Source organism: Rhynchophorus ferrugineus, unplaced genomic scaffold, assembly GCF_030347505.1.
Source record: "Rhynchophorus ferrugineus isolate W39M unplaced genomic scaffold, kcgeb_rfMv2 rfM4, whole genome shotgun sequence".
NCBI classification, from domain to species: domain Eukaryota; kingdom Metazoa; phylum Arthropoda; class Insecta; order Coleoptera; family Curculionidae; genus Rhynchophorus; species Rhynchophorus ferrugineus.
The window spans coordinates 266,136-279,426 of record NW_027472583.1 but is presented as its reverse complement, the minus strand read 5'-3'; the positions used below and the strand labels follow the sequence as shown (position 1 = coordinate 279,426).

Below are 13,291 nucleotides of genomic sequence, written 5' to 3'. Positions count from 1 at the left end.
TTTCTGGAACCAAGTTTGGAAATAAAAAAAAGTCGGTGAGTACAGTGAGTTTTGCTGAATTTCTATCTGTACAAATTGTTTTAGATACTATATATGTATATAATTGGTGAGCATTCAAAGTGAAACTAATTTTCATGTGAACTTATAGATGTTTCTTCTATTTTTAAAGGTCAGTTATATCTGGGTTAAATATACTCCCAATAAAAACATATAGAAATAGAACTTACAAAACAGAAGACTGTATTTACATTAATCCAATGAATTTACTTAAATAAGTTAGTCCTAATTTGAATTTGGTATAGACACATTGTACACTCAACATGTTTCTGATGTTCAATACATTTCTGTTTTGATTCCTGGCTTAACTAAACGAACATCGAATATCGTCGATCAATCGATCAATAAATAATGCTAATTCAAAGCCCAATATATATATAAAAATTGGTGGAAGTATCTAATATATGTCTATATAAAAATGTACTAACACTAAAGTCATATTTTTACATTTCTGAATATTTAGACATAACTGATTCTGATACGTTACATTTACAATATTTTTTATATAATATTCTTAATAATTGACAAAGTGCTAAACAAAGGACAGATGGACAAGAATTTTTATGTAATATCAATGGTGAAAATAAGATCTAAATGATAGAGTTATTTGTTTATGAAATATTGACTAGAACATAGGCAAGTTAATTGTTTGACTACAGAATGTAATCAGATCGTTTTAAGATCCGATCGTCTGAATTTTTTTTGGTTCTTGATTTCATAATTGTAGCGTAAAGTTGTGAAGATATGTAACATTATAGATATATAGAGATACTTTTGCCTATTCATATTTAACTTCAATGAAAAGTAAACCGTTTTTTTTTTCACACCGTAAACATTCCTATTAAATGTTAGTAATTTTTCTATTTTTATTATTGTATTTAATTTTATATTGTGAATGTTGTATGACCCCTTGAAAAAAATCTATACATATCACACACGCTGTGTAAATTGATACATATCACTTAAATACATATCATTCAGAGAAATGTTTTAGATATTATTTATTGTTGATATTGCTAAGAATTTTATGCTACTTTTAAAACAAATAGATTTGTAGGAAGTATATTGCATAGGATGAGGAAAGTTTAAACTACATATAGGTGTTCTCAATAATCAAGTATCTACACTCGGTGGTTTGCTATTCCTCGATTGATTAAAACAATATCTAGTCTTAAAACCACGTTGGCTTTCATTAGTTGAAGATAATTTATTAGTATTTTTTAAAGGATGTTTATTCTAATAAATGTTATTAGCTGATTTATATAGTTTAAAAGCTGTTGTGATATAAATAATGAGATAATAATTTTATTTAGGTTTGGTTCTTGAGCACAAAGTTCTAGTTTAGTGTGCAGTATTACGTAAATATATGAGTTTTTAAATAGTTATTTTATGTAAGACAGACTCATTGATAAACTCATATAACTCTAAGCCATGTCATATTGGTATGTTGCTGTCTTTTGTGAAAAATATATAATGCTTAAAATAAGGTGCAACATGTTAATGTTAAAATATGAAAAGATACCACATTTTTACAATTATTTCCTTATAATATTTTATTAAAAGTTAAAGTACCATCACATTAAGGACTTGCAATCGATTTCTTAACGTGTTCACTTTAGATGAAGCATTGTACCACAACTAGGCAACTAGACACATATTTCAACAACGTAAATTATGTGTTTCCTTGTTCCAGTATTGAAAAAGAATGTATAGTATATATTTCATATATTATGTGTATACCTAAAGATAGACTGTTACCTTCGTCAAAGGATGTAAAATTTTAGTTTCGCTGTAAAAACATCTAAGTGTAAAAACCTTAGGAATATTAGATCATATTATTGTTGTAAAATGGGAAGAAATAAAAATAATAATGAATTGATTAAAAAGTGTTTTCATTATTATTTATTAAATAAAGAAAAAAATCCATATTATATTGAATAGCCTAATCGATATTATTGCTATAGCCACATGTAATGATGGCGCTTTAATTATATTGTAACAACCTTAATCCCACTAAGGAACCTATTGGATACAATGCTTTTTGCCAAATATTCTTTTCCAATACTCAAAACATCTATTGGAAATTATAACGCTTTGATTATGGAACTGAAAGACCATTTTCGTCATAATTTGCTTTCTTTACTTTTCAACAGGGCAAAATGCAGCGCTCCTGGGAAAGGTAGCTCATCGAAATGGTGTTTGTGATGGTAGGTATTTAAATGAGAAGTCAGCGTCAGAATTAGTTTGTTCATTTTCATTCTGGATATTTGAAGCCATTGTTGACAAAGTTTTTTTTAAATGGAATAGACAGTTTTGAAAAGACAATAATAAAAAACAAATATCGCTAACCCCGAAAAAGTTCACAAACTGTTACATAAAACCGCTGTGAGACAAGGGAGGTCCCTGAAAATCCTGCAAGTCTATGGAATAGATATTGTTTTCTATCTTGACAACATCAGACCATACAAATATTTAGTGACCCTGAAAAAATTTTAAAGAACAAGTTGTAGAGTTATGATGTATGTGCCCTATTACCTTGTCAATACTGCAATATCTGCAAAACCTCCTTGATGGTAACACTGCATGCTTGTGTAGACATTAAAAAATCAACAAACAACAAGAGGCTTGTGAAAATCACTTGGTTAAGTTTTTGGCTAAAAAATCTCGGAAATCCTACATCAATAAGTGGCTAAAGGTTATAGATCAAAACGATTCCTATATTATTGATAGTGTATGAAATTTTTATGATTAAATTTACTTTGAAAATACATTTACTCCAATCAAAATTACATTTTCCACAACCCGTAATATATCGACATCAATATTTTAAATACTACAATTTATTAATCTTTCAGCATTTTGTTTTATTTTGTTTGTGTGTGTAATTCGATCGGTGATTGAACTAAGTATACCTATAGTAAATATATAGTCAATATAAGTATTGTAATCGATATGCTGAAAATACAAGACATATATATCGATATTAATATTGTCAAAAGCCTTTAATACACTTTTTTATTCGGTTTTTGAAGCAAACTAAACCACATGAATTTTTAGATAGTTTAAGTGTTTAATCTTAACTTAAGTATTTCAATTTAATTTTAATTTGGAAAATGCTCTCGTCCGTCTTATATATTGATGCAAGAACAACAGAACAATAGTAATAAATTAATATTGGACTAAGCATATGTAATGTAACATGTAATTAAAACAAAATCAAATATTCAGGTAATAACTTTTTGACATTTTTACTTCTTGGTTCTTTTCGCATTTCTTTCAATTTTCCAAGCAAATATTTTTTGCTCTTGATGATGCCTTCTTGAATAATAATTCTTAAAGTAGAAATTAAACATGTACATATTATAAAAATCCCTTTATTACATCTAGTAGAAACTGAATTACAAATTAATATAGTAGAAAATATGTTCGTGATATAATTACGTAATACTGAAAGACAATGTATTAAAATAAATTAAAGCTCTTGTTATTTACATAATCCAATCTGTTTTTCTCAGTCCGCTATTTTTTAGTAAGCGTAACCTCCGTTGCTGGCGTATCCTTGTCCTCCGCTACCGCCGGAGCTGTATCCACCATTTCCACCGGAGCTGTATCCGCCGCTTCCTCCGGAACTGTATCCTCCACTTCCTCCGGAACTGTATCCACCATTTCCACCGGAGCTGTATCCGCCGCTTCCTCCAGAACTGTATCCGCCACTTCCTCCGGAACTGTATCCTCCACTTCCACCGGAACTGTATCCTCCATTTCCACCGGAACTGTATCCGCCACTTCCACCGGAGCTGTATCCGCCGCTTCCACCAGAACTGTATCCACCACTTCCGCTGGAGCTATATCCTCCTAAACTGCTGGATGAGGGAGCTCCGTAGCTAGTGGATGGAGAGGAGAAACTACCTCCGAAGCTTCCACCAGACGATGGAGCTCCGTAGCTGCTGGATGGTGCTGAATAACTACCGCTGAAGCTACTACCGGATGATGGGGCGCCATAGCTGCTAGATGGGGCGGAAAAACTACTTCCAAAGCTACCTCCGGTGGATGGAGCTCCATAGCTGCTGGATGGTGCGGAGAATGAGCTACTGCCTCCGAAACCGGATGATGGAGCACCGTAGCTGCTGGATGGGGCTGAGAAGCTGCCACCGAATGATCCTGATGAGCTGAATCCACCGCTGGATCCGAAGCCACCAGAAGATGGAGCACCGTAGCTTGAACTTGGTTTAGATGGGGCACCGTAGCTGCTAGATGGTCTTGATGGAGCACCGTATGACGAAGATGGTCTAAGAACAAGTATATTTGAGTCTCCTTGTATAATTTTACTAACTATGTATATTACCTTGATGGTCCTACAGGAGTTCCATAACTGGTAGAGGGTGGTAAGTACTTGCTGGATCCACCACCGTTTGAGCCGCCTCTTCCTCCTTTTACGAAACCACCTCCGAATGATCCTCCACCTAAGAGAGTAATTTTGAAAAGGCTCCATAAATATAGAGATTTGTATTACCTGAACCGAAGCTTGATCCAGAAGAAGGAGCACCGTAACTAGAAGAAGGAGCAGGGGCACCATAGCTGCTGGATGGACTGGAGTGACCTATTAGAAATGAACGGTCAGGTATCCGAATTAATACGAAAATGTGATGTCTCACCTCCGAATCCACCGCCGTTTCCACCAAAAGAGGGAGCACCGTAACTAGATGAAGGCACAGAGGGAGCACCGTAGGAAGAAGAAGGAGCACCGCCTCCAAATCCACCTCCTCCGCCTGATGGTGGCAAGTAACCGTTGCTAGGTTTTCCTGAAGAATATCCACCGCTGATGGGAGCTGCAACATTTAATTATTTATTATGTATTATAATATCTGTATTACTGATTTAATACGAAATATTAGTGTGTTTATTCTTAATCAAGACTCACCATCACGCTTTGTAAGCTGACCGGCCCAAGATGCGGAAAAGAGACAGCAGACTGTCAATGCAATCTGGAAGTAAAAACGGAAGGGAGTTAAATGGTAGTTTTCACTTTTTTCTAAATTTATTGGAGCTTATTATTACGTAAATGTAACAATTCCTAGTTTCAGATGCGTTACAAAAGCATCTAAATTACTTATTTTTTGAATAATTGGGACGTTTTGTTACATTATAACACATTTTCACATGTACAATTATAGAAAAAAAAAACTTAAGTGAAAGTCAAAGATATGCTAATATGATATATGATACATACACGTAATTTATGATTAATTAGATCTCGTAACGACTTTATTTTTTAAATAAAATTATAGAAAACAGTAACAGCAAATTATATTATAAGAATCTCAGGAATAGTACAATATTATTTGATTAATTTTATGAAAAAAAGTGAAACCCGATTATGTTTCTTAAAATTTTTATCCCTATGAAATCGGAGACATTATTTGCAATATGAAAATCGATTGTTGAATTCAGAGCAATTTAAAGACTGTATCAAATTGATTATTTAACTTATAGAATAATTATTCTTGTTTTCATCAACATTGCTATTTCTTTAATTTTTTCAAATTTTAATGAAATCAAGTTCTTTATTGCAAAACTATTTTGGAAACCCATTTAAAGCTATACTGAGTTAATATTTATTTCTTTTATTAGGACCCACTACATTATGTTTGATCTTTTCGTGATTTAAAAACCAAAAGTAAACATACATTGCGTGTTAATAAATTATTCATCATTACTTTTTGGGTTTTAATATGAATAATAGTCTATTACTCCACAGTCGGGTATTTGATATTGCGAACGGTCTGTATACGCGAATAGAAATCTTCCACTAATGTCAATTATACATATTAAATGGCTTTATTGAGTAAACTTTCTGAAACAAGTGGAATTAAGCATTGTTTTTATTCAAAACAGCAACAAACTGTGACCTTACTATAAACTTTAAGTTTATCACACAGGCCGGCTTGAGTAGTACGGTCATTTTCACGTCTTCTTTTATTTATTGTTTTCGTAATTGAGACATCTAGAATAAAATTAACACAAAATTTCCATTGTTTGATGTCCAACGTTTGATGGAAACATTTTGATAATTTAATTTGATGTTTCATTATAATATAAATTATATCACTATATATATCTATTCGGAAAATTGTTTTCGAGTGTAAATTAAATGGAAATTGTTAGTTTCGCGAAGCAGTGAAATGAACTTTTGTTCTACAAAGTACACAATGCAATTTATGTGATCCCACACAATGCTTTCTCTACTCGTACTATCACTAGAATGTAAACTACTTTCTCTAATCCCGTTCTAATATCTTATTATCTTTGTTATAAACCGATTTAACATATAGAACAATGAAGCTTATTGATACTTCATGATTTTTCAACATATTATATTTTATACATTCGTATACCATGTTTCTATAATTCCTTCTGTGAAAGTGCTGTCTAAATTACAAAGTTGAAGCAACTAGGATGACCGTATATCTTTGAATGAAAAGTAAAAGTACTACAGCGTACTATTAACGATGCATCACGACTTGGCGTGGTTTTTATTCTTGAGGTTTCAAGTTCGCGGACCTTTCGAATTTGTTATTGTATACGTTTGTTATTCGTTCTTTTTTTTGCGATGTTTATGTTCGAATAGTAGTTAAAATATTTTGGATAAAGAGCATTTTAAATTTAATCGTATTTTAAGTTTAATCGTATTTTAAGTTTGTTTTAATGAATTTAACTAGTGGCATTGTTGCCACAATAGAATTAAAGGCATTAGATTAATAAACTAATTAGTTTGTGAATTGAAATCTTTTATATAATGACTGTTGATTGGCTATCTAAATTTTTAAGTTGTTAATAGAACATTTTTACTAGTATTAAATTTGAATTGTGATTATAATTTCCTTCATATCCAAGACAATTTTAAGTTGGACTGAATTGCTAAAATATTTCCATCAGATATTGAAAACAAATCTATATATTAAAAATAAATCTTGCGTCAATATTAAGCATAAGCAATATTAATAAGATCAGCAAGAAGTAATTCTTTGACTATTTTGATTAAAAACTTGTGGACTCTGTTTTCTTATATATAAGTATTATGTTGAACCATTATATTATATCTTCAGGATTTGGCAGAAGTGGGCCACTAACAATATAGTATTAACGTTAATCATATGACTTGATATTGTTAATTAAGACTAATCAAAATAAAAATATCTTATCAACAAATAAAATAATTTGGAAAAGCCAGACTATGCGCGTGACGCATACTGAAAATGTGCAAATAATTGCTAACATTTTGAATAGGTAAAAAAATAAATCTCTTGAACCAGTGTTATCTTACGAAGTCCACTAAAGTGTGTTTAACGATACAGATGAAACAGTAGTAAACAATATGAAGTACTCGAAACCTTTTTAGTTGCATAATAAAATCTCATTAACTTTATTTTTTCGACTATCTATAAAAAATCCTCGTTTTAGTTAAATCAAATATACCTAAGGGATTTGCAGTGATTAGTCAAAAATATTTATTTAGCTTATAGCCCGTAAAGACGTATGTTCAAAATTTCCATAACTGTAATATTAATCATATTCTGGTGGTATGTAAATACAGAAAGATGTAGTTTATAATTTTTTTTCTTGAGGTATATCTATTACATCTATTATTTCAATATTCTCCGATATATTTCCAACAAAAATTATGTTTGGACTATTTATTTTATCGTTCTGTTTGCAACAACTTGTTCGTTACTATTGTTTATCAAACTTGAGCTTATATCTTATTTAATTTAATTAGTATTTATTAGCTATTGATTCTTTTTTTTCAATATAGTTATAACAGAAAAATGAAAAATATGATAATTATATAATAATTATAAATAACAGATAATATATTTATTATATTTACCTAACATATAATATATATCACAAATGTGAAAATCTTTTTATGTTAAATATCCTTTTTATTTTGGACTTTACACCAGACGTGTAATTCTATTTTATTTTCTCTATTGTTGGTAATTAGCACGAAACGTGGGAAATTTAATTATTGTGGCTGATACTATAATCTTTTATTTTTTATGTAGACTCTGCGGGTATATTTGGATTATGCGATGATTTCTAAATAATTATATGTTTAGTTGATGTTTAAACAAATATTTGATTAATTTTCAGTAGGAATCATAAACCTATTCTAACTGTAATAAGAAAATATTTTTATTTATGATAAAAACTTTTAGAGGCCATGTCATACTATGATATTTTCTAATAAGTATCTGATGATTAAGGCCATATAAATAAGGTAAAAACATCTAAGTCTTCAGTAAACTGCATTCCTTAAGTTTTCTTTCACTGACATAAATTATTTCTTACTTTTACTTCCTATAGCACAGTATCGTAACAGAATGCCATGTTTCACTAGATAAAATGCACTTTCTTTCTTCTGTTAAATATAATAGAAATATATTTTTTAGTTTTCTGATAGCAAGAGAAATTATGATTCATAATATAGAATTCATTTTGAATTTTCTAATTTTCTAAACACTTCTAATTTTAGATCGCAATGTTATTTTGTAGAAATCTCAGTTTAAGGGTTTTCTTTCTTATATTAACTCTCTTACCACGAAGCCCTTCATATTTATACGTAGCACCTCACACACCAAGACTTAAAAGAACTAACACACAAGACCCGTGAAGATCTAGCCGACTTCTGACCAAAATCCATCTTCAAGCTTTATTTATATTCTTCAGCAGAACGCCGCTAGTGAAAGTGATGCGATCAAAATCTTCAGAGCGTCAATGATGGGCAAAATCTCAAGGTCGACGCAGTGTGGGACCGTTCATGATGGTAGTAGACGGCCATCGAGTTGATTGGGCTTTTGTCTGTTTTTGATGTTGCTAACTGTTAAGGTATCGAACATGTATATGATATGGATTGCTTGAGTAGAAAATAATAGTGAATACCTCTAATAAGTGAATAAGAACAAAATTTAGTCATATATATTAGTTTTTATTTCGAAATTTTATCATTTATGCTATGCTATTCATATATATATTTAATTAAATAAGGGATTGTAAGTATGGTTATTTACATTAACACTAAATATTGATTATGTATCCAGATCTTCTGTCTTTTTATTTATTTAGTAAGATATAAAATGTTTTAGTTAAAATTTCTATTATTTAGGCGATATATATTAAAATATATATATTTCCACAAGTTTATTTTATAAATAATGTCTGAAAATTTTTCTATTATGATTCCAATTATTGCCAGTATTTCACTCACATAAGAACTGCTTCTTCTCTACATAAAAGAGTTTTGTATACAAATACTTATTATCCATCAATTAAAATATTGATCATGAATAGAATAACTCTCTTTTCTATAAGACACAAGGTATAAAAATAATTTTAAATGACTTTAAAACTGTATATTAATATTTAATACTATTTCCTTTAATATCAATATAAATTCTATATATTTTTCTATTAAGATCTATTCTATTGCATTATGAGTTTTGTAGTAAAAACATTGTTCCAAAAAGAACTTGTACGATCTACTGTTTTAGGTATAATTAGTTTGTATCTCGTGCATTTTATATAATAAATTGCCAAATTGATTTTATATTGTGAATAGAATAAAATAAATGAAATAACATATTTGTGATTTCCGAATGTAGGATACCAGAATAAAAAATATAAATAAATAATGTATTTCACACAATTAACGTTTTCTTTTTCCTTCAGATATTTCAAATGTAAATGTAAGTGATATCTGTTTACTCATTCTACATGAATTTCTTAGTTTGTGGAAAAAATCACATATTCGTTAATCGAGCACATAACTAACCTAGAAAGTTTCTTTGTAAGGTTTGTTGATTGGTTACAGATAAACTTAATGTGTACTTAAGAGATTTAAAATTAAATTTTTCGGATTGATTTGCAATATATCAAAAAGTTAAATATATATTCAGAAAAAAATTGAAAACTAGTTTAATATAAATAGTACGTTAAAATTTCGTACTATATGTATTTCAACCTTATGCTTTAACGTAACATTATAAAAAAAATTAAATATTATCAAACACAACATGCATTTTTTTTATTATATAAAACGATGATTTTTCTTTGTGTTCTATCTTATTGAGAGAAAAAATAATTTTGCAACAATCGTTAATAGTTTTTAAATTTTTTGTTGCAGTCATTAATAGCAAAGTAAATAACGCAATAAAAAATAACAGTGTCGTAAAATAGACACTATATAATGAAGTAGATATTTCAATATTTTTTCAAAAAACTATTAAACAGTTTTGCAATAATATATCTTTATTCTATCACATCGTAATTCATAGAGAAGTTTACTAAATACTAATTTTCCAACTAAAAATTAATCTCCGCTAAAAGAATATTATCTTATTGATAAAATAACAATATTATACATGTTTTGAAATTTAAGGTTCTTAGATACAAAAATAATTGTTTAATGCTGTTATATATAGCAGAAATTACTTCATAACTTATGTGATGACATAAGGTAATAAAATCTGATACAGCTCTATTTCATACTATCATCATTATTACATAATTACTATGAATAATTATAAACAATTAATAAAACATTTTTATATAGTTACTTTCCTTATGCTCTATAATTATATTTAATTTTTTTAGATATAGCGTATAACTTATATATAATATCTTACGATGTGTTTCAGAGGCGTACAGATTTTAGAACATTTTTGAAAATATATAACATATTTTCTTTGAATGTGATGGATAATCTGAGAAGTACTCAGTAATACCAAAAATATAAATTGTTATTTAATTTGTTAATTAAGTTTTTGTAAATAATTTTATTGATTTTATCGATATTATGGTGAATGAGTCAGTTATTTGAAATTGTAATTGTTGTTTGTAATTGAAAACTGACTTGTTTTGAGTTTTTGAGTATTAATGCAATATAAAAGAGTATTTCCAGGGAACTAAGGCAATGGAGCAATGTCAACCATATATTACTCCATTTATTTAGTACGATTGATTCAGTTACCATGCCACATTACAGGTAAGAGTCGCTGTAAAATAATTCAAAATTTAAAATAACCCTTTGTGAATATATTATTATTTATTAAAAGGTCGCAAAGCTGGCGTCATCTTTCTAAGTCATGTATCCAAAGCTTTCGATCAAGTATGGCACAATGATCTAGTCTTTAAATCAAACCAACTAGGTCTACCGAATGACCTAATTTCTCTCATTGAGTCATATTTGGAAGATATATTCTATCAAGTAAAGGTTGGCGATGTAGTTTCCTCTCTAGAATATTATCTCCACAGGAGTCCCGTAAGGCGCTCCTAGCCCTGTTTAAACTTTACATGGCTGATTTCCTACTCCACAGACATTCACACAGAGTATTTTATGTAGATGACACAGTTTTCTTCACCACCAATTACAGTTCCGAGGCCATCCGTGGTAGTCAAACTTAACAAGGCGATTGCGTGGTACAAATTCTGGCGGTTGCAGATTAATCTGAGCAAAACTCAGGCTATTCTGTTCCACCGTAAGGAGTTCTATGCATATCGCCTCCAAATCGAAACAGGTACCATGTCTTGGCTCTATCATACCTCAGTCTCCAATTCGACCGTAGGTTCCAATAGCCAGCTCGAATACAGCACGTTATTTGCAAGGACAATGATGTGTACAGCCTACTCTTTCCACTGCTTTGCAGAAAATCTCCCAATGTCTCAGAAAGCGACTCTGTATAAAATGCTAGTCCATCCAGTCTGCTTCTATGGATCACAGGTATGGTACAGGTACGTCTCTGAGAGACAACTTGCACTACGTGTTTCTCAATACCCCATGGTTTGTGAGGAACGTGCACACACACCTAGAATCAGGCATCCCATTCGTGAAAAGCTTCACGAACATGCTCAGTATATGGTTCTCCTTTGGCGCCTTCGAACACGAAAAAAGTTATTTTTAATATGAAGATGTAAGAACAACACGATTTGGTTTCCGAAATAGTCATCTGAGTTAACAAAATTCATTTTTTATTTGGAAGGTAATTTTTTCGCCAAACTACGGTTGCTCGAAAAAGCGAGAAGTATTTTTACCATTTTCCGAATCTTTAAAAGATAGTTATAATTTTTATTAATCAATTTTTGTTTTACTCTTATACGATAGAATAATGTCTAGAGAAGGCTGTCTCCAAATTTCATGTCCGTCGGTTTAGTAGAATTTGATATATTATGTTAACCGTCTCGAAAAAAGTAGTATTGGGAGAAACGCGTTTAAAGTTTCATTTTTGGATGCCGTGTCATTAAAACAGCTATCTATTATCTCCAAAAATAATGAAATACAAAATAATAATATAAGCTTTGAAAAATACTCTTAAGGGCATATTTCTAAAGGACTAACATTTTTTCAAATTTTTAAACTAGAATATAGAGTTCTGAGCTCTAGGGTTAGCTGAACTTTGTAAATTTTATTTATAGTGAAGCCCCGAAAGAAAAATTCGCTTAGTTGAAATTGTGAAAAGTGACGTGTACGGTGGAAAATTAACCACCTGTTCAGCTGCACGTTTTGATGGACAGCGGCGATGTTCTTGGCTGTTTTGGAGATTATTATTGTAGATTTTACTGTAGACGGAGTACTTGAAAGAGTGACTGCTTTTGCCAAATAATAGAGACAGAGCATGAAATGATTACAGGTATTTTGATAATAAAATTAGTCGCTTGAATGTGTTCTTCAATTGTGTAATTTGCCAAGGTAGTTGTAAATTAAACAGATATCGCCAAATTAATATCTTCGCCACATGTTGCCACAGACTGAAACCCCCTTTTTTGTTATTAAATTTTTAATCAGTTTAATTAAGTAACATATTTCAATAAACCGGAAACCGAAGATTTAGGTAAATTTGACTTAATACTCTAATTAAACTTAATTATGCATTTGTGTTCTGTGTGTACTTTACATATGACCATATAATAATTGGAAAGCAGTACGGTTTTAGTGCTATCAAACCAGTTGTCAATTTCTAATAAGCTGTAGCCTAAGATAATTAATAAGTGATTTCAAATCCGTTTTGGCTTTTTGTCCGAATTTGTCTTATCTTTTTTCTTGTGAAATAGAAAATTTGTCTTATCTGGCATCTGCAATACGTAAATCATTAATTAATTTTTTAGATAAGGTAATATTTATGATAAATATTTCGTTACGTATGCAGGTTGCAATATTAGAAATATCACAGGCAAACAA

At 30.2% G+C, this 13,291-nt stretch overlaps 1 protein-coding gene across 1 annotated transcript; it reads right to left on the bottom strand.

The window, feature by feature from the left end:
* Positions 1-3,417: 3,417 nt before the first annotated feature.
* On the bottom strand, positions 3,418-8,748 carry LOC143195969 (uncharacterized). The gene is made up of 6 exons (XM_076403514.1): positions 8,658-8,748; positions 4,979-5,042; positions 4,713-4,886; positions 4,571-4,657; positions 4,403-4,520; positions 3,418-4,346 (listed from the first exon to the last, which is right to left on the bottom strand). The coding sequence occupies exons 1-6, from the start codon at positions 8,670-8,672 to the stop codon at positions 3,584-3,586; spliced, it is 1,221 nt and encodes a 406-aa protein (XP_076259629.1). The 5' UTR covers positions 8,673-8,748; the 3' UTR covers positions 3,418-3,583.
* Positions 8,749-13,291: the final 4,543 nt, after the last annotated feature.

Excerpts from the sequence above, each read along its gene's own strand:
- LOC143195969 (XM_076403514.1), bottom strand. Across the intron at positions 4,521-4,570 it reads TGGATCAAGCTTCGGTTCAG|GTGGAGGATCATTCGGAGGT; the intron begins GTAATACAAATC and ends TTACTCTCTTAG. Across the intron at positions 4,347-4,402 it reads ACTCCTGTAGGACCATCAAG|ACCATCTTCGTCATACGGTG; the intron begins GTAATATACATA and ends ACTTGTTCTTAG.